We start from the raw sequence: 24,341 nt of genomic DNA, 5'->3' as shown, positions 1-24,341 counted from the left end.
AAGTAAGTAGGATGCTCTTCAGGGGATGTGCAGTGAGTTGGTCGCTGGATGACTGCTCTAAGAAGTGTGATCAGCTGAGAACTGTCTTCACCCTAGGGAAAGCTCCTAGCCTGGCAGATGCTGCAGACCAGGAACAGAGCCATGGCTTAGCTCTTGCTCCCTGCTACTCTTATTGGTCTGTGCTGTGGCTGTGCCTGTTGTGTCGGGGATGCTTCCTGGGCATGATCTTCTCCTGCATCTTCTGGGAGCACCACAGTTTGAAGGATTTGAGCTCACTGCATCTGCGTAAGGAGATGGTCCACTGAGCTTTCTCCAGCACTGCCCAGCCCTGAACAGCTGTGTATGAGCAACTAGAACAGGAACTTTAAAGTAAGCATCCTAAAGTATAACAGTATTGCTTATAAGGGGAAAATATCTCTTTGCATATCATATGGGAATCCTACTAGCATGGGGTCTACACTGGGAATCCATACTGTGTGGAAATCTCTTGTTTAGTCAGTACTTTGGGATCAAGGCAGTCGTAACTTCTTTCTTAAATCCATTCTGAAGTACTTGACTTTGTGTTTAGGGAGACGCTAAGTTGGTGCTCAAGTCTTGTATACATTAGTTCAGTTCCATTTCTGCAGGGAAAGCTGCTCCTACAGCAAAATAAAAGACTGTATGGAGGAGCCTGAGTGGGAGGAATAGGTTTATCCCAAGTGTGTTATGCAGTGTTGCTCCTTCAAAAGCAAGAGGATCTGAGTCCCCCTTGCTACATAGGGGTGAGGTTAAAGAGTAGATTTGAGTTTGATTCCTGGTGAATTCTGTGAATTATAGAAAGAAAATGTTCATGGCAGGGTTTGTACTTATCTGTGCTGCATTTTTTCTTTTTCTCTGGTTTGCTTCTTTATCTTATTGATTATAGTCTGGAGCAATATCATTGAGGGAACTTTAGACAATAAAAGTATCAAGGTTGTGGGGTTTTATTTTAATTCTGCCCCCTCCCCAGTAAGCACTGGGAATATTGCCTGCTGGAAGTTTTGTTCTCTCTTTTAATTGCAAAACTGTGAAAAGTTCTCAGTCTATTTCATGGTCTTTCTGCCTTCTGTTCTGATTTACCAGGGTGTCCCACCATCCTTAACTGACAAGGACACCTACTGGTTTTGAGATTTTTCTACAAACTGAGGTTTTCAGCATGATTGCTGCAGCATAAGGGATAGCAATGCTGAAAGACTGTGATAAAATTGCTCTGCAGATGGAAAGAAGTGGTGCTAAAATATATGATATGACAAAAGTAGGGGATCTCTTAAAAGTTTTATGTGCAGAGTTTTCCTCTGGGCTAGCAGGAAAAATCCTGTCCTGTGATTACACAGTTCCCTTTTCAGGTAGTAACTCTGTAGTGAGCTTTGGGGAGAAGGGTAGGTCCTTGTTCCTTGTTAAAAGCTTCCTTCGCCTAAAATTTTGTCTGTAGGCCTCCCAGCCACACTGCTTGCTGTATGAATGACAAATTCCAATATCCCACTTTATGCCCAGGCATGAGACAGGAGGTGGGAAGCAGCTACTCTGCTGGCTGCTGTCACCAGTGTAGCTGTGCTTGAGCTGGTCCCTTTGCAATCAGTGGAGAGGTGCAGGTGGTTTCAGGACCCTATGGACCTGGCCTGGCTTGCCTGTTGATTTCTGGGATGCAAAGGGAGCCCAGTTCAGGTGTAGAGACAGCTGTACGAGGTGAGGCAAATCACCCATTGCCCTGGCAACTCCCTAACCCTCCTGGGCTGTGCTCTGCGTTAGAGGAGAGAACTTGGTCCTGGCTATGCATGTCTCTATGCTGCTTTTGTATTTCGTTCGGGTAGGTACCCAAAGGTGCAGCTGCTCACCAGTGCTTCTCTCCTGTAGAAAGAGACCCAAGGAAATGCAGAAACCAGGAAAAGAGATCTGTATGTCTCCAAAGGGCTTTCTGACCTTTTGGTGTCTGGAAAAGGCATTTGTTTGCTGGTGCTGCAGGGCATCCTAAATGAGGCTGGGGAGCAGGGATGCTCTTGCAGAAGAGGATCTGTGCAGTGAGGAGAGAGAGGAACACTGCTGCTGTCAGACTGTGTTAGGGCCAGGAGGAATGTGGTGGGTCCGTGTATGGCTGAGAGCTCTCCGCTTCAGTCCCTTTGAGTTTTACTTTGAGTTTGGGCATGAGCCTCAAACTTCAGCAAAACCAGGTCAGGTCAGAAAAAAAACCCCACACATGTAAGACAAGATTACTCCTCCAACCTGTCCCTAGGCAGGCATTGACTCAGAAAAGCCTGGGATTATGAAGATGGCAGTTGTTAAGCTTGAATCAGACCTGACTGTCTGTCTATGTCAGATCAGTAACAAAAAGGGACCCTGGGGCTTTATCCTGTGTTTTACTATGGTAACACTTAGCCTTCTGCTGCAATGGTATTTGCATCTATAGCGAAGATGCAGGGGGACCTCAGGCGATCTTGGGTGCTGTTCTGATAAACTCTAAAAATGACATGAAGCTCCTAATGATGAGCAGATTTGCTCTATATTTTACTTGGTAGGCTATTTAGTAAAAGTGGGAGAGGTTTTCATGTGTTCAAAAGTGATTTGCATGATCAAAGTATAGCTTGCACCCCAAAGAAGAAGGAAAGGTCATTCTATCCTGTAGCCAAATTATCTTCCCAAGAAAGGGGAAAAGGTCAGGGTTTTTTATATCTCCACTTCTCTTATCCTTGAGGGGCTTTAAGACAAGATCTCCCCCCTTTCCCAGCACACAGAAAGCCTCAGGCTGCAGGAGCATCTTCTAAATCTCTCCTACTGGGAGCTCTTTCATTTTGTGCAAAGTACTTAAATGCTAAAATTTAACCAGAGTAAAAATGAGGCTAAGACTCATTCAGGGACTCAAACATAGGTCTCGTATCAGAGAGTGCCTAGTAGTGCCTTTACTCTTTTGGTATTAGATAAAAGGGAGGAAGGGGACAGGCTCAAGGAGGGTGGTGCAGTCATCTGTGCCTGAGAATACAGCTTCTCATTGCCTCTAGCTTTGATGTGCTTGTTAGAAAAGTGAGTTAAATTAAGCTTCTGCCTTCAACAAAATTGATAATTCATTTTGGTAAGAAAGTAAAACACTTAGCTCAATCTAAGGCTCAATTTGACATCTGTTGGCTTGACCGATGTTGGTTCTTACTAGACGGCCAGTACAATTGTACTTATCCACTGTCCCAGAGTTGTCTTGCTGGGAGAAAGCCTGTCTGCAGTCTACAACACTCTTGTTGCTATGAAATCACTTTTTTTAAGGCAGCATAGAAACCAGCTGATATTGATTGATTCAGTGGCTTCTGGAGCTATGAAATAGTACCTGCTTCTCCCTGGCTCGTGGAGGGGTTGGTGAAGCTGAAATCCTTTGCACCTGCAGCCTGTCTGCATCCAAGGTCCCTGCTTGCTGCAGGGGGGTTTGCCTGTGCAGAAGTGCAGGCTGAGTGCTGTCCTCAAATGGAAGTTGTACAGTGCAGTGCAAAATCGTTAGAGATGAGGGCTCCTAATGGAAACACTTAACACACAACGTGACTGGAGTTATATAAGGACTATGGCTTATTAAACAGCCTCACTAGAGGCATGAAAGATGGGAGGATGACAAGATTTTGGTATGCTACACTGGATTTTTTCCTGTCTATTGAGCCAGCAATAACTAGGTCTTATTTATTTACTTTTGGTGGGTGGTCACATAAAACCACAAACTGCTGTCACACAAGGAAGATCTCTGCCATTCAGCTAGTGTGTCTGTTCACATGTAGCCAGCTAGCTTGCTTTCCAGAAGCAATGCCTGTGACAAATTGTAAGACTTGCATGATTAAAATTGAATTTATTTTTGACCACTTAATTTGTGTTTGATCAGTTGGACGGCAAGGAGACAGGCAGTAATGTTGCAGACCTCTGTCATGTGAAGTTCAAATTGCTTCTGCTTTTTTGTTTTCTTTTTCCTCTTCGGCACAGGTATAAAATGTTGCAGAGGCAATAAGGAAGCCCCTAGCCAGTCAGTGGCTGGCTCATGATGTACAGGGGCTGGGAAAGGACCCTGCTAGAGGCAAAGAGTGATTCTCATCTACCAGAGTGTGGCACATGTTTTGGGAGGGAGGAACACGCAGGATTTTGAAACAGAGGCGTTTTAAGGTGCCCATAAGTGCTTCAGAGGTCATTTTTGGAGGTGTCTTGCATCTGTTCCTTTCAGGATTTTGCTCCCTGATTCCCACACAGTTGGACTCATGCAGCCTGATTCAGCACTCAGTTACTTTGGTTTTACACCACTATAATACCAGTGATTTAAATAGATTTTCATTGGCATAAAACTGGAACTGCATGATAGGGAATCAACCATACAGAAAACAAGGTAGTTGGCTTCACAGGCTGAATAAGAAACAATAAGCAAATTCTTTCCAACACTGCTAGCAAATATTCTTCTGAACGAGCGGCATATCCAGAATACATAAGCTGTCTAAAGACTTTCATTTGGTAGCTAACTTTCAGTGAAGTGATGTTCCATAAATCTGTTACTTTCTGCTGCATCAACTATGCATTGCATTTTTACCTGCTCATCTGATCTCAATTTTATTTGCCTGTACATCTATGTATATATGAATATTTTACAACCATGCTTGAAAGGAATCACAGAAAGCTGTCTTATCTGCCAAGCACTTCTACGTTTACTCAGGGCTTAATGGGGGCCAAGCAAATTGGGTCTCTTGCTACTTGGTATATCTAATAATAATAATTTTTTTTGCAGAACCCCAGCTGAAGGGAATTGTGACAAGGTTATTCAGCCAGCAGGAATACTTCCTGCAGATGCACCCAGATGGTACAATTGATGGGACCAAGGACGAAAACAGCGACTACAGTAAGAAAAATTAGCCTGTTTTGCAACCCAATTACAATCAAATGCATCACCTAGTGGGTCTCACTTGTGTAGCTTTATTTTTGAAAAGATCAAATTAGGAAGAAGCCAGCTGTTTTCTGCACATTTTTTCTATCTATCCTTCCCCTTTAAATCTTGCCTGTATAATTTCATATGTTTCCTCTCCGATCTTCTTCCCTCCTGCCCCGATTCTGTAACTGCCATCTGGGTGGGGTGGAGAATAAAACCCATGATTTGAATTGCTGCCAGAAGAGAAAGGAGATTATATTTATACACATGCCACGTGGGTAAAGGCTATGGGGAATTCTCTCTCCAAGGAGAAGAGGAGAAAATTGTTTTCACTATTTTATCCTGAAAAATTCAGCAAGCATCAGGAATTTCCAGGCTGGAGAAAACCAGCTGTTCACTAAAGTCTAGTGCTTTGAGGCTGGTGTAAAGGTTGAGGGTATTGAATGACCTTTCCAAAGGCACTCATCTTCCAAAACCCTGTTCAAAGGGGTTGGGTTCATGCTGTCCAACAAAGGACAGCAAAGTGCAGCAGAGTGACGCAGGTTTAAAAATGATGCTTGTGTACAGGAGCCATATTGGCTTAAAAAAAATGCGAAGCAGTAGCCAGTCTTCCTTTTGCAAAAGAAGTAGTTTTGTCAATACCAAAGCTCCTTCAAAAGGTTAAAAAAGGTGCAGGATATTTTCTACAGCATCTCTTCATTTTGTAGGTGTCAGACTGATGCTTCTGAGTGGACAGTAATAAGCTCAGATCCTCGGTGCCATGAACTGCACTCAAATCTTCATTTGTGTCATCCTATGTTGGTTTGAAGCTCCCTGTACCACTGAAGGGACATTGTATCCAGCCTGTCCAGCACAGAAGGTGTCGTCTTAGTCATTCCTAGGGATGAACAGAAGTTCATCCGTGTGGTGGGATTGATGGAAGCAAACTTCATGTACTTTGTGAAAGGAGGAACCTACCTAATTTGGGGACAAATCTTGTTCTAACTCTAATAAGGTCCTAGCTGGATTGAAGGCATCATTCCTTCAGGAAGGCAGGGCCTGGGCTGCAGGTGAGGGCTGTCTGCAGTGCTGCAGCACGCGTAGCAGGGCATTGATGTTGTCCTGTGAAGATGCACTTGGACAAGGGTGCAAGGTGGCTGCAACCCTACATCCATGGTGCTTGCCCCATCCCCAAGAAGCTGGGAGAGTGCTGTGGCAGGAGTGTTGTGTGTGGTGGGGCTGCTCTGCTGCAGCCAGCTCAGGGCTGGTGTCCATGCATGAGAGGAGCTTTGGGAAGATGGTAACTGAAATTGTGGGAGGCTGGCAAAGCCCTTGTGAAATGACCCGAGAGGCTGCATTCACCAGAAACTCACCCTGAGCAGATGCGAGTGTTGGGTTTTAGTACCCTCTTTCATGTGCTGGTGTTGAACAAATGAAATACCACAAATTGCAATGACAGCAGTTGATGTTGGAGAAGGAGAATCTGTGGACCTCTACACATGCACTTTTACTCCATGAGAGACTGAGCAGGTCTCTTCCTGCAAGAAGAGTCTGGCCTTGTGATTTTTCTCAGGCAGACACCAACACATGGGATGAGTTCAGTGGGCTTTAGTGGGTGAGTAATGACCCAGTGTTGGGTTGTATTAGCTGCTTTTTCATAAAGAAAGAAGGTATAGAGTGTTCTCAATCTGCAGAAAATCCCATTGGAGGCCTATTTGTTAATGACATGGGAAGAGCTGCTAGAGATGACAGGGATTCATTACCCTCATCTATCAGTGAGGACTGAACAACACAGTAATGGGCTTAAGTGGAAGCAGGGATGAATTTAGGTAAACAGCGGAGGAGAATAAAGTGTAAGAGCAGTTCTGCAATATTTCAGTCTGGGAGGGAAGATGAGGGAAGCTGCTGCTGGCTGCACCTTGGTGGGTGCAGGGGAACCTCCTGAGTCCCCATGGTTAAGGTTGGGCCCCAACTGCCCAAACAGCTCTTATTTATAGATCCCATCAGAAATGTTAGAGATCAGTTTGGCAAGGTGCTGAGTACTTGTGAGTCACTTCCACCCAGTTGTCTTAGTTGGAAATAGATGGGCTGAAGGGCACTTCTAGAGTGTAAATTTATCTGGTGAGATGGCAGCCCTGCCTTGGCAGCTTGGTGGGACAGGAGGCATCTAGCTGAAGTGTGCCAAGCCACTTGCTCAAAGTCATGGGCTATGTTGGAAAGTTTAGTGAAGTTTTTGAGAGAAGACTGAAGCCAAAGAATTACCCATCCCCTGATCTCGGGGGATGTCAAAAGAGGAAAAAATTCCACCTGATAATATTTGGCTCCTGAAAATGAAATGGGGAATGTGCTTTATTCAGTTTTAACTTTTTACAACATGCTCTCTTATAAATCTTCAGTTTGAGTCAACATTTTATGTTATATGAAGCTTCCAGTTATAGCTTCAAAACAAAATCACATTTTTCACTTTTGAAATGACAAAATAAAGCATACCGACTATTTTTTCCTTTTCTGTTCCTCCAAACATCTCAATTTTTGACCAGAAAAAAGTCAGAACTCGCTTGTCTAAGTGAGCAGCTTACAGATTTACTTCACTGATGTTTTCTGTTTTAAAATGCCTCTCCAGAAGATTCTTGACTAGCCAGTCAGAAGTCTGTGCATTATTTCTGTGCAAGGGCAAAACTCAAAGACTAGATAAATAATATTTTCCTATCCTTGGAGAGGGGTTGCTTAACTCGCATCCACTGGCAGAGAAGGGCAATCTTGATGGCTACAGCAGGATCTTTCCCATACTGGATGATCATCTATTCTCCATGCAGAAGCCATCTTAGCACAGTTAAATACACAGTGAACACCGTGTTCCATACATTGCTCTGTGTTCTGTAGCCCCACACTGATTATTCAAATTAGCATTATGAAAGGAAGCTTAATTTTCATGGAATACATTAGGTTGGTTTACTCTGGCAAAATAAATGTTTAAAATGAGACACGACATGTCCCTCAGATACGTCTGATGCAATTAAAAGTTCTAATAAAAATCCAGTTATTTATATAAGAGGAACTGCTAATATTTAAGCAATTTTTAAATTAATTATCTGGTGCCCATTTTATGTGTGTTCTTGAGAGGCTGATGGCATTTATTTTCCACCTCCTCTCACTTAAAGAAAAAGAAAAAAACCTAGAAGCCAAGTTCTAATGGCATTTGAATGGGCATCCAGCCAGTTTCCCGCGAAACAGTGCTTGGGACATCTGTTCCTTATACCATGCAGTTAAAGGCACGCCATCTTAATGTTAGCAAGAAGACAGATTCTCTGCCTACTTGGATTGGGATATATGAAGAATTTTCTTTTAATTGGAGCGTAGTTTCATGGTCGGTGAGGCACTTGTTTGTGTTCTTAGTAGTGTTACATATGAACTTGAATTTGGGGCAGTATCTCTTTCTTCCAACTCCAGTGAACTCAAATAGTCTTTCAGGGCAGACTGTTGCTGTCAGTGCTTGCATCGTGATGGCTCTTTCTGGGCTGAGCAGGGTAAGGCCCCTTCTTCTTGAGAGCAACTGGACTTCTTTGTTTGCCAGCATAATCCTGCTGAATGTCTGAAAAGCCTCAGCAAATGGACAGTATGTAAAGGATAGGTCAACTGTACTGAGCAGGTGGAAACAGCCCAGCATTTCTAGGATATTGTTTGGGGCTTTCCAGCCAGAAACACAAAAAGATTAAGACTGGGGAAACCTCTGGGTGTCTCCAGTCCGACATCCTACTTGGAGCTGGGTTATCTTCAGTTGCACAGAGCCTTGTCCAGTTGTTTCAAATGTCTCCAGGAATGAGCTATTCCATAGCTTTGTAACATCTCTGGTTCCAGTGCTGCACTATTCTCATTGTAGAGAATTTTCTTTATATCTAGTCATAATTTCTTTCTGAGGCTTTTGTCTCATGTCTCTTGTCCTTTCATTGTGTTCCTCTGAGAAGAGTTTGTCTCTGGCTTTTCCCTTCTTTGAGCTAAGCAAACCCGGTTCCCTCAGTTTCTTCTCTGTTGTGGTTTAACCCCAGCCAGCAACTAAGCACCACGCAGCTGCTCACTCACTCCTCCCCCATCCAGTGGGATGGGGGAGAAAATCGGGAAAAAGAAGCAAAACCTGTGGGTTGAGATAAGAACAGTTTAATAGAACAGAAAAGAAGAAACTAATAATGACAACACTAATAAAATGACAACAGCAATAATGAAAGGATTGGAATGTACAAATGATGTGCAGTGCAATTGCTCACCATCTGCCGACCAACACCCAGCTAGTCCCTGAGTGGCGATTCCCTGCCACCCCTTCCCAGTTCCTAAACTAGATGGGACGTCCCATGGTATGGAATACACCGTTGGCCACTTTGGGTCAGCTGCCCTGGCTGTGTCCTGTGCCAACTTCTTGTGCCCCTCCAGCTTTCTCGCTGGCTGGGCATGAGAAGCTGAAAAATCCTTGACTCTAGTCTAAACGCTACTGAGCAACAACTGAAAACATCAGTGTTATCAACATTCTTCACATACTGAACTCAAAACATAGCACTGTACCAGCTACTAGGAAGACAGTTAACTCTATCCCAGCTGAAACTAGGGTATTCTCTCATGCATGTTGCAACGCATCTTCTTGATCATAGCAGCCTTCCTCACTCTCCTCAGCATCTTAAACCTCCCTATCTCATGGTGTACTGAGGCTGCTGTTGCCTATTGCATCCTCCATTAGTTCTTTCTTATTCATGTGCAGCACAAATATCTTGCACCAGAACAAATCACCTGATATAATTAGTTTAGTGCCTCTGGCTTACTACTGCTTAAATCAGCTGAGCATATGGACCACATCTTATATATCACATGACTTGCCTTACTCTTCCATTTTTGTAAAAAAGTTAGCGCAGACCCATAGCTAAGTATGCTTTCAGATTTTAAAAACGTATTATGCAGCTGGTAAACTGCCATAACATTAACAGTGGACAACATACTTATGACCAAAGGGTTTAGGACTGGAGCATGCTAAAAGTAGGATCATCAATAAGCAGGGTCAGGTGTAAATCTACTGATGGTTGAAAATGGTAAGATTTAATGAAGGAAAATAGGCAGAAATATTCAATGTCTTAATTTTTTTTTTCTCTTCTGCCCATGAAGTAAAAGCATGTCCTTTCCATGCAGTTGCGGATGGCATAGAAAATGTACCATTTGCAGTAGAGAGAGTTTTAAAAGCATTTGTTAAATTTTCTCCTTCACATCAGCACACCCTGTGTCCAGTCCAATACCAGAGTTAGTCCTTGTCCCCTTTTCTAAATCTGCTGCTTCATTTTAACTGCAATTTTTTTTCCTGACAAAAAGAGACCTCTTGCTTTCGAGGTTGATTGAGGATTTTCCCCCCACAATAAAGCTTATAAGCTTTTAAATCTGTTCTAAAACAAGATGAAACATTCATTTGGAAGCATGATAACAAAAGGTTTCAACTTCTTCGAAGATATTTCTGGATTTGAGTGCAGAAACCGCTCTGAGAATTTACAAAGTCTTGATTGACCCAAACCGCTTTTTTTAATAGAGGAAGACATTTGCTTCCAAAAACTTCTTTGGCTGTTAGTTACCTATGTCAGATGCATGTCCTCCTGCTTGCCTGCCCACTTGCTCACCCACTCTGCAGTGTGTTGCAGGAGATGCTCTGCCGTGCCTAAAAGCCGTGATTGTGGATGTTGGTACCACGGTCTGCAGCAGGGTCCCAGGGAGCTTAGGAACTGGCAGCGGTCTTGGTACTGTAACACAGAGCACAACAGGATTGTTCCTGTGCTCCCTTAGCATGTGTAGGTGGAAAGAGAGAGATTTGGAGACATGTGGGTGTTTCCATGCAGAACTTCTCACACACTAATTCTGGGTATTATCATCTCGCTGCCTAATGAATGCTCTGAATGGTCTGTCACAAGTTTTCTATGCAAGACAAATTGGCTGTAGGGAATGAATGATGATGCCCATTTTGTTTCATTATTAGCAGTAATATGCTCCATTTTTCAGTGTGGGGGGGAAATTAGGGAAGGGGAATTGCTTATAAATAGACTTGTTAACTGCAGAGGGTTTTAGACCTTCATGGTAGTCAGAAAGTGATAGAAATAAAACTTTACTTTGGTTAGGTGAGCTTTTCAATGGTAGAACTACACGATAACGCAGCTCTCCAGTGCTGAGTAGCTAACGCTGGAGTGTGTTTGTCTCATCTGGGGACAGTACAGAGTAGCACTGTCCTTGACTCCAGTTATTCACAGGCCAATACCCAGGCTGGACTTCATTTGCTGTATATATCTGTTGACATCCTCCCACAAAATCACAAATACAAGCCCTGGCTTTGGTAAGACTTCAGCACGTGCTTTGATTTTTTACTTCACGTGATGCTTAAAAGCATGAAAAGGGGCTGAGAGTAGGGTTTCTTGTCACCAGACTCGAGGTGCCTCCCTTTTAGGCAGCTCAGTGAGGGAAGTCATCTAGGCTTCCTTGGGAATTGAGTGAGAAAAAAGGGCATTCATGTGAAACTGGGACTCATGAATCCCTTTTTGGAGACAACCCTGAAACCAGCTCAGCCAAGGCACCTGTTAGATATCTTGAGCAAAGTGGCTTTCTGTCTCCTGTGCTTTTTTCAGGTTTTACTTCTGAAAAGGTATCCACCTCTGACCTTTAAGCAAATCCACCAAGAGTTCAGGTTGAAGGTAAACAGTTTCCCATTACTTTTCACGTACCTTTTGGGCTCTGCTTTTTCTCTTAAAAATTGTGCAAATCCTGGGACTTCAGTTCAGACTTAGTAGTCTGAACCACTGGCTCTAAGAATCAAGCCACAGAGCCACAGTTTCAGTCCTCCTCCCCCCCCCCCCCCCCGCCATGTTGGCTATAAATGTTGTTCTTCCTTTGAAAGGAATCCAAACACACTTCTGTCTCCTCCACTCTGCAGTAATTCACAGGCTGTACATGAGGGAGGTTCTCGGGAAGCATCTTGAGGTTGAGTTAAATCCATGTGTTACCTGCCACACACATATTTAACCAGTTTCTTTGGGGCGGGGGGGCTGATATTGCACTGGACTTGACTCCCTCCTGTCATACCAGGATTAACACTAGCCTGGCCTGAGGAGCTATAGCATTTTGAATAGGCCATTTCAGCAAAAGCTGCTTTATCCTTCACAGCTGCTATTAAATCAGCAATGGTCCATCTCCCAGGGAAGGAGAGGCTGGGAGATGGCACAGTGAGAAGGAGAACCGTTTCTCCTAGAACCATTATGTGAAGACCCCTCTGTGCTGTGCTTGCTCCAATGTGATGTGTCAGGCATAAAACTTCATAAATGATCTATAAAATGAATCAGCTAGAGGATGATGTCCCTAATGGTCAGCTGGGAAATAGGAATGCTTCACTGCGTGCTCTGACACTGCACCCATTCACAGGTCTCCCCTGGGCTAATTTGAACACCCCAAAGCTCTTGAGATGTTTCAGGCAGGCTTTTGCGAATAAGTGAGCATTAACAAGCCATGAGAAATGCTTCATGGATGTGGAAGGGGCAGTCTGACCTCATGACTAGGGAACCAGAAAAAATACTCGTTTCAGGGCAGTTGTGCGGGAAAAGACCTTGAGTGAAGTATTTCCATTGTGTTTGTGCTCACGTTTCTGCCCGACCCTGTGCCCATCTTTCTATGTCCTGAGCTCCCTGGGGCAAGGTCCAGTTAGCTCTCTGTAAGCTGAAGCACAAGGGATCCTACAACATCTGGATACTCTTATCCTATAAATCTCAGTGGAAACAAAGCCATGCTAATGCTTCAGTGCTCAGTCTATCAGTGCGGACAGTCCTCTCCTCTTTGAGCCCATTCTGTTAGAAATGTAGCAAAAGCCTGACAGTATGTAAATGTATATGCTCATGTGAAAGGTCTTTCAATGAGATACAGGGTCTACTTGGAATCAAGCAATAAAGTAATTAATTGGGAGGAAGTGGTTGCAATGCTTTCATCAATAAGATTGCAGTAAAATTGAGTATTGAAAGGGCTTGTCCTCTTCTGTGTTATCTAGTGCTGCTTCTGAATGAAGAGCAGTGCTCAGGTCCTGGCGTGGAGCACTATATCTTCCTGAGTTTCTTCATTCCCTTGACAGCAGGGATCACAGGGGCAGGCACACAGTCAAGTTAATTTGCATCCTTCTAGCCAGGGTTGCTGTCAGTATACTCTCTTAGCATATGGCAAATGCAAAAAAAGTGTGACTAGGCTTAAATCTGTTTCAGGGTGAACTAAACTAAGTTGTGTTTGCCACGGGCAAAGATGTGTACGTGTGCAGTTACCACAGCTCAGCTGGCCCACGGAAAGCTGTTGAGATGCGCTAGCGTGAGTGCACGTATGAGCCCTTGGCATTGCAAAGGCAGTGATCGGACAGACTGATGGGTGTGTTAAGGCTTCTGGGAGGCAGCCACATTCAGTACTTTTAAAAATTTCATTTCAACATTGACCCTGTGGCTGCAGACCTTTCCTCTAGCTGCAAGCAGGACTTTTGATTCTAGTTCAGTATCTTTTGTTAAGAGTCAGGAGTGGGGTGGGCTGGCCCTGGGGAAAAAGCAGCAGTGACCACGCAGCGTCATGTCTCCATAACCTTTGCTTTTCTTTTCCTTCCGCAGCCCTTTTCAATCTAATTCCTGTGGGTCTTCGTGTGGTGGCAATCCAAGGGGTGAAGGCAGGTCTGTACGTTGCCATGAATGCTGAGGGATATCTCTACAGCTCAGTAAGTATTTTGCACTGTTGCGTTCCTGGAGTGGTTTGGTTTTGTAGGTGGGAGGGAAAAGACTGTATTAGGACTTGCAGCTTTTTCTGAAAATGGTCATGTTATCAGCAAACCTTTAAAAGCAGGAACAGGGGAGCTGCTGCAAGGCCATGCAATATTCACTTTAAAGTGTCTCCACGGGGATTTGTGGCAATATTTCCTGACCTGTGAAGATATACTTTGTGTTCCTTTGAGTAGTTAATGTAGGTCACGTTGTAGAGGAGGTTGTGTGGTTGGCTGGTTATATTCTGGTTTCCCATTTGTGAAATGGCATGGACTGAATGGAATTGCTTCTTCTGAATTGTGCCCGGATAACTGATCATAGGTGGTGCCCCAGTGGGTCATACTCTGCTTTTGACTGCAGTGTAAATCCACAGCAATACCCTGACTTCATTAAGATGGTTCAGGACTATTCTGTTGGCAGAGTGCTTCAGCAGAGCAGAATTTCCCTGTATTTGTGTGGTCTTTTTAATGCACATAAAAGATAAGTGAGGCATTTTTTACTGACTAATTCCCCTATAACTTTCTTAGATGGTATGAAAGGGCATGAGGTTATTCATAAGATTCTCATTTGAAGTAAGTAATTGATTTTCACAGTGAATAATTGATTCAGTGATTTATTAAATATGGCAGCCCTTTGCCAGAATTTTTTATGCATCAAATAACTTTGCTCTAGTTCTACATAGTAAAAAGTGATAGCTAATAATACACTTCTCATTTCTGTAGTTATGATATCTTTAAAGCGTATAGTCAAGATTCTAATCTTGTCTGCCTTTGTGTAAACTTACAGTGCAGCAATTCTGCTCATCTAGGCATTTACTTTGCTTTAAAAGCGTACGTGAGAATTGAGATAGGACCGCTGAAAGGACAACAGTTTGAGTTGCTCCTACGCAATTTTTCCTAACTCTTACCATCCATCTTCTTTTCTGGTCAGTTTTAAACTACTCACATGGTTGGGATTTCCCCCTTTCCCTCGGGAGGTAGCAAAGCTCTGTCTCCCCAGTGGCTCAGGGTAGAAAATGGCAAGTGAATGTGTTAGTATGCCTGGCGAGATAGGTCTCAAAACTGGCTGCTTGTCAAGAAAAGACAGAGAGATCAATCTGGATCTCTGTGGATGCCAGACGCTTCCTGTTCTTTCATAGCCCAGTAAACATAAATGACTGCTTCTAAATAAATTACATTGTTTACTAACAATGAAAACTTCCTCTTTTTGTAAAGCTATCAGAGTCCTAAAGGTAATACCAAGCATGGTGTGGTACTGCATTCTTGTGTGTGCTTGCCTCTAGGCACATAGTTGGGGGGTCAGGACTGACGTTTTAGCCTGTGCTGTGCAGTGCTGGCATAAAGGGTTTTGGCCCAGCACTGAAGCTCCTTGTACCACCAGTGCCCCGAAAATGAGGACTGCAGGAAAGCAGTGTATGTCACAGAGCCGCATCCAGCCTGGCAGGGGTCTTTTTGGAGCAATGCGGGGTCAGCATTTTCTGAACAAATTGTGCAAGGGAGGGAAGGGCGTGGGGCTCAGGCAGAAGGAGAAATGGAGAGTTGGAAACATAATGTTTGACAGCTGAGAGGTTAGAGGTGATGCAAAGTATCTCTTGCTAGCAGTAGTGAGATGATACTGAGGGTGGGAGGGATGTACCAAGAGATGGTGGGCAGCAGGAGGACTGTGTGTCCAGGAAACACATCTGCTAGTCATATGAAGTCTCCTAAAAGGCAGCAGATCATACCTGTGTTCAAATGAGGGTGCTTAATGGGGCCTGCTTATTCCCAGCAAGTGTGCCTGTCTTAAGTAGGACAGTTAATCGGCGAAGGCTAAGGATGTACCGTGATGGCCAGTGGTTAATGAAGTGGACCTCATTGCATGCCATGGCTTGATGGCATTCAACTCTGAACTAGTAAGAGTTAAAATGTTCATTTCATCAACATGATCCAGGGTTTCTGCTTGCAGTAAATGGATGCTACTGGCCTATCTCTACTCCAGGGAGGTGGAACTCACTGGACACTATTTTCTTCTTGTTTTGACTAGTGGCTCTGTCTCTGTCTTACAGCAGTAAATCAATGAATTCACTGTGCTTTGGAGCAGACCACAAGGCAAGAAAAAAGAAAATTTGTGGATAAAGCCAGTTAGGAGCAGGGAGTGTGGGTCAAGCCACTCATAATGTCAAAGACAAGGGATGAGACTAGGGTCCTATAAAAGAACTGGATATAGCTGAAAAGAGCTCAGCCTTTTCAAGCAGTCTCTTTTGGATGCTGCAGCTTTCTTTGTGGTGCTGGGATCCCACTCCAACATTTGGCATGGCTGTGTCAGTCTCTAAGACTGTGCTGGGGAATTGCTTTGGCAGGACTTGACAGTCTGTTCCTCTCCAGGGTGAGCAGGGCCCCCAGCCCTGCCGCCTGGACCTGATTGCTGCCCACACCAAAGGACACATTGTCCCTGTCCCTTTGCTTAGCAGGTCCTAAACTACAGCTTTGCTCTGGCTCAGTCCAGTTTCTGTTGGTGTTGTGCATGTACCTATTTTTTTCACGAGCCTTTTCTGAAGAATTTCTGAAAAAAATGGGTCAATATTCCCCGTAGATATTGTTCACTCACACAGATCCATTGACAAATGAACTTTTTCTGCTGCTTGGCTGCCTCCCCTGCTCTCTGGCCCAGACCTAGCCCTGTGAGGACTTCTTGTAACATCCTCAGGCCCAGGACTGCTTTCAGATAAAATATAACTGTCCAGGGAAGTGGGAGGTTTTTTGGGTCGTGGTTTTTTGTTTGTTTTTTTTTTTCCCTCTTGAGCTCAGATTGTGGCTGTAACTGAATACATCAGTGTGTGTTTGTTTTGGTTTTGTTTGGTGGTGGGGGGTTTTTTTATGATATTTAATCTGTGTGCGTCAGCTGAGACTTTGGCTGACGTTCTCTGCCCTGGATCAAACCAGAGGCTATTATCAGCCTGGTCTCAGAGATGGTTTGTGCCAGCTCCTTCTGAGTTTGGGCCAATGGGCTCTTGAATGAATGGGTTTAGAATAACCAGCCCTTGGAAAAAGTCTTCCTGGTGCCAGTCAGCACAAAAGCAGGGCTGAGTGGGGTCCTGTAAAGCCAAACTTGGTGAGAAGGCTCTTTGCAGAAACATGCAAGACACTCCTATGTGCTTAGCCACATCGATACCTTTAACAATGAGTTTCCTCATCTCTTCAGTTAGGGATAGGTAGGGACAGTGTGGGGTTGGGTTGCTGGGTTGAAGCCAAGCATAGATCCCCAGCCAACATCAGAGTCCTAAATGCATTAGATAGCAAAGCCTCCTTGCTTGGGAAGCAGCTGCTTGTGACTTTTGTGCATTATTTACTTACACTACATACCTGATTTTTTGTTGTTGTTGTTTTTTTCCTCCCCCAGTCTAGCTTATTGCTACCTCTGAGGTCCACTGGGGAATTAGGTGCTTAGTAGGGAAGAAAATCAGATGTTGGTCTGAGGCACCTGACTTTGCAGACAGTAGGATGCAAAACACAGTCTTCACAGCAAGCTTGCAGAGTCATTGGTGTGTTCCCATTCGATTTCTTGTAATGTAGAGCAGCTGTAAATTCCCTGATGGTGCACAAATGTTTTTATCGGCACCTGTTCTGTGGTGTGACATGACTCTCCTGAGGATCCACTGCTAGCATTTTATGCCAAAGTAAAAATATACAGAATGAATGAAGAGCAGTGGGTATTATTTGTACTGTCTTAGGGCTTGGGAAGCTGAGACCAAAGGCTGGTTGTTGCAGAGGAGAGAGAAACAGGATAAAGAGGTACGTCCTGCTCCAGTGAGTTTACAGCCTAATCCTAACGGGAGAAGACACAGAACATGCTCTCCTGTCTCCGTCTGGAGTTAATAGTTCCACCACCAAATTAATTCCTACTCTGGTATAACCTTTCTCTGTGAAGTTTCTCTCCTTGGAGCAGTTTTCTCTCTGTTACCCCTGCTGCAACAACTCAAGGGGCATGGGGAAGGGAGTGCCTGCAAAGTGGTTTGCCTGAGAGGTAAACCTGGTTCTCCTGAAGCAGCCTCTACAGGCCCACCCAATCACTCCAAGTACACTGAAATTGCAGCTCTCAATATGATGATATGTATAATTCAGTGGTGGTACAGCTGGGATTGGTTTTGCCCCAAGTGCATAACACTTCTCTTCTAAAATGTACTGCTCTCAGATATTCCTTGTTGTTTAACTTGGAGTTCTAATTATTTCTGAAATGGCAAATCGTGATACATAATTTATTGGAAAGGCTGAGAAAACCCTAGCAGAGATACAGAATACAGAGGAAAAAAAATGGGTCGCTTATGAGAGCTCAGTATGGTTTTACAGTATAAACCTTTGAGTTTGAAATACTGAAATTAGAGCTTGAATCACTTCAAAGATTCCTGCTAATAAGGGAATGATTATGCACAATAAAAAAACCACAAAGCAGCATTGAAAAAACCCAAGTCACGTTAAGAGCTCAGTGTGTCTTTGCATTTTCTTTTTCTCTGCTTTTTTTTCCTGCTCTATCATTTTGCATAATAAACATGTCTTGCATAATAATAAACAAGCATCTGGGAAAGTATGTGTATTAACTGTATTTTTTTAATCTGCTTGCAATGCTATAACTATTTTGCTACAACTCCTCTAGGGTTGCTGCGCTCTTATTTACATCATTTCAAGGTCAGGGGCTGGAATCAATAGTGCTGCATTGTCTCCCCTAATAGGCTTGGGGTGTTAAACCTGCTCCTGCCAGTGCCATTTCTTTTAATTCCTATTTGACCACCAGTGGTGCTAGTTGATTCAGTCAGAAGTACTGACAGGCCAGGCAGGTGTCCTGGATGTGTCCCTTTTGCAAACTTTGCAAGCAAGCACACTTGCTGGGGGGATTCCCTAGTTTACATGCCTCATTAGGGAGCCAGGTCAGTGGAGAGAATGAAACGTCTCCAAGGGCAAAGCACAGCAGGAGCGCAATGTAATGTGCATTTAATTTCCCTCCAGAGTATCTCCTCTTCTTTGCTGGCTGTTTAAAGGGGCTCGCTGAATGAGGGCATTAACTGGGTGATGTAAAACTCTTGTCCCCTGGCTTATTCATAAATATGGAGGGAACAAAATGGATGCTCAGGGAAGCAGCTGTGCTGAGGACAGCCAGCCCCTGGGAGCAGATTCCTGCCTTGCATCGAATGTTCCTAAAATACAGCTCCTGGCAGGCACCCTGGCATGCCACGCTTGTAGCATGGAAACTTGTAAACACGACTATCAATAGCAAAGTGGTCCCTTTTCCCTTGGTGAGGTGCTGCTGCCCACATTGCTCTGCTTGGCTCTCGGGAGCTCTTCAAGGGTCCAGTTTCCCTTTCACCCCAGCGGAGCGAGCTCCCCATCCCGCGTGTAACTGGTGAAAGTCGGGCAGGACCAGTGCTGGCCCACAGTAGCTCAGGGGTTATTCAGGGTGTTGTGAGAGCTAGCAATGGGTACAACCTCACTTAGCTGGACTGCTTGTCAGATAAGCGGAGCTGGGACTGTGGTTTTTTGGGGGCAGCTTTCCTCTCTGGTATCCTGATGAGGGACCTGTATTCTCTGAACTTGCCTAGCACAGCACCACAGCAGGGCTCCCATGGGGAGGGTGCTGCTCTGCACCTTGTATCGACGTCTGGAATATTAGGTCAGACAGCTTTTGCCTGTTCAAGCAAGAGACAGTTCAGAGGACAAAATCAGTAACAGCAGGGCCTAATCCTGTTTTCCTAGCCAGCTGTTCTTGTCTTATGTGATAGCAGTGTAAATTACAAGAATAAGTATGCTTCAATGAGAAGTGCCTTCTCTTTGCCTTGGTTGTGTGGGATATTTAGGAATGTACTATGTTCCACCTAACACCAGCTGGAAGAGCAGGCATGGGACATTCCCGTTTGTCAGCAGTGGTCTGTCAGTGTTGGGATGCAGTATGATCTTTTGCTGAAATTTCATTTGGGAGGAAAATTGGGGAAAAATGCTCCAGTGATGCTGACTCATCTCATTTTGACACTTCCCCAAAGAAATGTTACAGATTCCCATTCTGAAAGAACTTTGGAGTGTTTTATATTGCTTTATTGTTCCTAATAAAATCAGAACAAAATGTTTAGATTTTGGCTGAGCATTTTGATCCCACATGATTTCCTTGAAGTATGGAAGGGGGAGGAGGGTAAAATGCTGGTGGGGAGGGGTAGCCCTAAATTGTAAGGAAGGCAAGAGTAGAAATCGCAGAGATGAATCAGTTGTAGCTGCCATCTTACACACAGTGTTCCTTCTGCTGATTTCCTTGAGGCCAAATGTACAGACCTGACCTTAGATAAGCAGGTAGGCAAAGTCTTTGGAGCAGGTACTAAGCAGCAGTAGCATTGCACGGAGCTTGCCCATTTTTCTCCTGTGCGTTGTGTGTGATCGATTAACTAGTGTAGGGGAAATGATGAGGTTAAAGCAGAATGCTTGATAGCAATACAATATTTGAGTTGGATTTTGGAGGAAACTCCAGGACATGTCTAGACTGAGGATGGGACAGTGTGCAGGGAAGCCCCTAGTTAGCAGAAATTATGTGTGAGCAGAGCACTTGTCCCAGCAAACAAGAACCAAAAGCTGACTGTCACGATGTCGCTCTGGAGAGGCAGTCACAGCAGAAGTCCCTTTCATTGCCTTCCCTTTGCATCTTGCTGACAGGGGGATGCAGGAGCAGCCAGTAACTGGCTCTTCTCTCCCTGGGCTAATATTTTGCTTTTCCTCAAATCTGCCAGCCTGGTTTGCTTGTTTTTAATGCCATTTATCCAGTGTCTGTTTTGTCCATAAATAGTGCCATTGTCTGTTTGCCACAAGTGAAACCCAGACAAAACTCCAGGACATCAAGGGTGACAGCGGGACTATTATTAACATTTTATTTTGTGGTGGAGGGAGGACAAGGATTGTCCTTCCTGGGTCCAGAACTCTGATACAAAAAGAAACGAGAAAAGTTTTGAGTGAGGACGTGTTTGGCTGAGGTCAGGTGTGTGTTAATGAAGTGATTTGGATCTCCTTTCTGAGAACACCAAACTCAAATATAGAATAGATAAAACTAGTGAATGGTGTGCCTTTGCCAAACAGTGACTAATGGGTCTGGAGGCGAAAGCAGGGGATACGACAGCCATAGGCTAAGAAACCCAAGGGAAAAAAAAAAACCTTACTGACTGTCTGCATGTAATTAGAACTGGGAGCCAAGTGATAGAAAACTTTAAAAATGGGGAACATTGTTGAAATGTAATGCAGTTTTCCAGGGGAAAGGAAGAGAGGTTCAAAGTACCTGGGCTATTTCAAGCCAGACTGGCTGAATCAGTGGGGAATGTAGTGTACTGTAGCGGAAAGGCCTGGATAGGAGCCTGAACAATCCCTGCTTTGCTATGAAAGGATACCATCCTGACTAAGCACTTGCAAAGCAAAAAAGAATTTTCTTGAAGTCTCTGAATCACAGGAACTGAGTTCAGGTCCCATAGGTTTTTGTTACCATGAGTCCCAAGATATAGGGCTGGGTTCTGGCACCTATAGTTACATGGCACGGTGCCTCCCAGGAGCCTCCTGAAATCGGTGGAGTAAACGTGCTCGGCAGGAGTTATGAACCTGGCCTGAGATGTGCTTATACAAGATCTAGTTCAGCAAAGCGCTGAAACTGCACCTCGGTGCTTTGCTGAATCTGTGCTCCCTGGTCTCCCCTGCCGCAGGAATGGGGGCCCTGGGGATTACCAGCCGCTTTCAGTTGCCTCTTCTGGCGTCTTTTCTGGAAGAGCCACTCCTTACTGCAAGGAAAACTCCAAATCTACCCAACTTCTCTTGCCGGGAACTCATCTGTGAAACAGAACGGGGTGGAAGGGATCTGTTCGTACTACTGGCAGCCAGTCACTGCTGTGATGTGTTGCATGCTGACAGCGTGCTCAGCTCCGCAGAGCGCGTGGGATGGCCGGCGTGCTTGTGCCAAGGAGCCTGCAATCTGTGCGCTGAGCGGGGAGGAGCGGAGGGGCACCTTGCCAGCAGCACTGCCCAAAGGCATCCTGGCAGCAGAGCAGGCGGGCAGGACACAGCGCTGGACCCGCTCCAGGGCCTCCTGAACCATGCCTGGTCCTTGCATCTGGCCTTACGGTATACAGGGTGCACCAAAGAGGCCCTGCGAGGTCTGCCGTCCGTACGTGCTAGCGGAGGGGGAGCCCGGTTCTGGCCTTGCGACGGGGGGGTCAGAGGGGAGCCGCAAAGCGATGTGCATGAAAGGCAGAGCCCATCCTTCCCCACCCACTGCGTCCGCTGACACAGGGGCTGACTTTGTTTTAAAAATATGCCTGGCCCTCCTCGAAGCCTGGAAGCGTCATCCCCGAAGGGAGATGGCTGAGTGCTTTAGATCTTCTGGTTGTTTATTACCAGGGTACTTAATTATATTCTCCAACTTGTAAATTTTGAATTGAGTATCTGCTGTAAGACCTTTTATTTTCTCATTAGTTTTTTCTCTGGAACGGTACAGGAAGCTCTAGGGTGGGGCCCACAGAGTTTTGAGATGCTGCCACCCGGCACCGTGGGGACAGGCAGGTTCTTCAGGGATCCTTGGCAGAACGATGACACAACGGCATCGTCACTACAATAAAAGCTTTACTTTAACCTGGGCCCTCTGCAGAGTGGGTTGGTTTAACAAACACCCGAAACCCTCTGCAGAGCGGGTCTGTTTAACCAATGTCCTAGACTCTCTGCAGAGCGGGTGGTTTTACACATGAACCATCACTTGAGCTCAAACGCACACACAAAGCCCGCTCGATCCTCGGGGGCCGCAGCGGGGGATCTCTGGCCCCGGGGCTCACGGCCAGGCCTCACAGCCGCCGCCACTGCCCCAGGCCGCGTTCTGCCCCAGCAGCCTCGTGGGCTTGTGCGTCCCTGTGTCAGTGATGTCGGTGATTCCCTGTGCTCGGGACGTCTTTAAAGGAGAGGCGGGTATGTCACCAACCCGCCCACGGCTAATGGCCGCCTGCCCCACAAGATGGTGCACGGGGGTGGGAGTAGAGGGCACAGTCACGGATGCGGGATTGTGAGAAGATAGGATGTTTTGAGAATTCGGTAGTGAAGTCGCGGCCTCTTCTGTGTCATGAATGGGAGGAGGAAATCCTTGCTTTGCTGGAGGCTGAGCCCAGACAGGGTGGTTCAGACCAGAGTTTGGACTCGCGGCCTGGCCCTTATTTTCTAAGCTTAAATAAAGTTCTCTCTGCTGCACCAACAGTGATCTGTTGACTTCTCGTAGGACTAGAAAACCAAGTAATCATGGTTGGAGTGGTACCTATTAGTCCCTTTATGGTGTATCGTCTCTTTCTGCATGCAATTAGGTTACACGCTTGATCTTTTGTGACTAATTTCACTTGCTTGCAGTTTTGCTGTTCTTTAGTTACACCTTCTAAGAGCTGCTGCTGCTTGTCTTGTTGCTGTCGTCCTTTTTTCTTTTCCTTAACCACTTTGTATTAATCTCACAGCATTGTGTTTCAGACAACATACCCAGACCAAAAGATTCATCTTGGTGGGTGAATGCTATGTAGACTTAGGCCTGTGGCCTCCCCTACAGCTTTTGCTTGATTAAAAAGGGAACCTTCTTCCCTGCTGATGAGCTACAGAGTGCATCCTTTGTTGTGCGGAGGTGGCTACTCTTCTGTGGAAAAGCCTGACAAGCCTTGAAACTTTTAAACAACGTTAAATTAATTGTCCTTCTCTGAAATCAATAAATCCCTTGCATACACACGCGAGTCACAGGCTAATTTGGTGGTTCGACGTTTCAGGCATCGAGAAGGCAGTAAAGAGACTACCAGGGTGTCCTGCCACCTCTGACATACCAATGGCATCCAAGGTGCAGAGGAGCTGTGCTTTGGGAGCAATGGTAGCCTTTTACACAGCTCTTCTCTAAGCTGAATCCCAGAAAGTTGAAAGTATTTTAATATTCACAATGTGCTCTCTAATCCCCAAACACATACCTAGGCACCAGCTCCACGCTAAAAGCTTTCTGAAATGTGAACACCCTCTTGACATAAATAAGACATGGCATGATGATGGTAAGTCTTACTATCTCCTCACCACCTTCCTCCTGAGAAGACTGAAGGACTGACTTCTCATTCTCTTTATAAGAAGCTTCCTTGGTGAGCTCCTCTGAAGGCTGCGCATCAAATGCATTATTGATAACAGCACTTGGGGGTTGCATGCACACATGCACACATTACAGGCTCCCAGATGCTGTCTGGAGCACTGCAGAGGAATTACTGCAGCTGGACAAAGATTGTCTGCTTCTCTCTAAAGCCTCTGAGGCAGTAATCAGCATGAATCTCCTGCCTTTTCTCTTCCACCACTAAATCATTGTAAGCATGAAATAGAAGAGAGGAAAATAGAACCTCAGGGATTTTGAACAAGGCTGCTAGGTGAGGAGGCACTGAGAAAGATAATGTCCAACTTTCTAGGCACGTGCAAAGTGAGATGAGGACCAAGATTTAGCCTAATTTTGACATTCCCACAAGCGCAGTGGCCATGCTCGGCTATTGCTTCCCCCAGCAGGAACGTCTCCAAAGCAAGCAGGGGTCGAGAAGGGCAGTTCTTGGTATTCCTGCTGCAGTGCTCAGAGCCCATGCACTTGTGCCACATATCGTGTGCCTTTTAAAGTGACTTGTTTCCCGCTCTTGGTGGGTTGAAGAGTCACCACATTGTCCC

General features: G+C 45.1%; 1 protein-coding gene across 2 annotated transcripts in view; it reads left to right on the top strand.

The window, feature by feature from the left end:
• FGF12 (fibroblast growth factor 12) overlaps nucleotides 1-24,341 on the top strand; it is a 147,866-nt gene that overhangs the window by 60,960 nt on the left and 62,565 nt on the right. For both annotated transcript variants that reach the window (XM_010573079.1, XM_010573078.1), the window contains exons 2-3: nucleotides 4,751-4,861; nucleotides 13,507-13,610. In XM_010573079.1, the coding sequence (XP_010571381.1) occupies nucleotides 4,751-4,861; nucleotides 13,507-13,610 (215 nt within the window). The remainder of the gene's footprint in view (nucleotides 1-4,750; nucleotides 4,862-13,506; nucleotides 13,611-24,341) is intronic.

The sequence above is a fragment of the Haliaeetus leucocephalus genome, unplaced genomic scaffold, assembly GCF_000737465.1.
Source record: "Haliaeetus leucocephalus isolate CR32 unplaced genomic scaffold, Haliaeetus_leucocephalus-4.0 Scaffold362, whole genome shotgun sequence".
Classification (NCBI taxonomy): domain Eukaryota; kingdom Metazoa; phylum Chordata; class Aves; order Accipitriformes; family Accipitridae; genus Haliaeetus; species Haliaeetus leucocephalus.
This window is presented reverse-complemented; position numbering and strand designations above follow the sequence as displayed.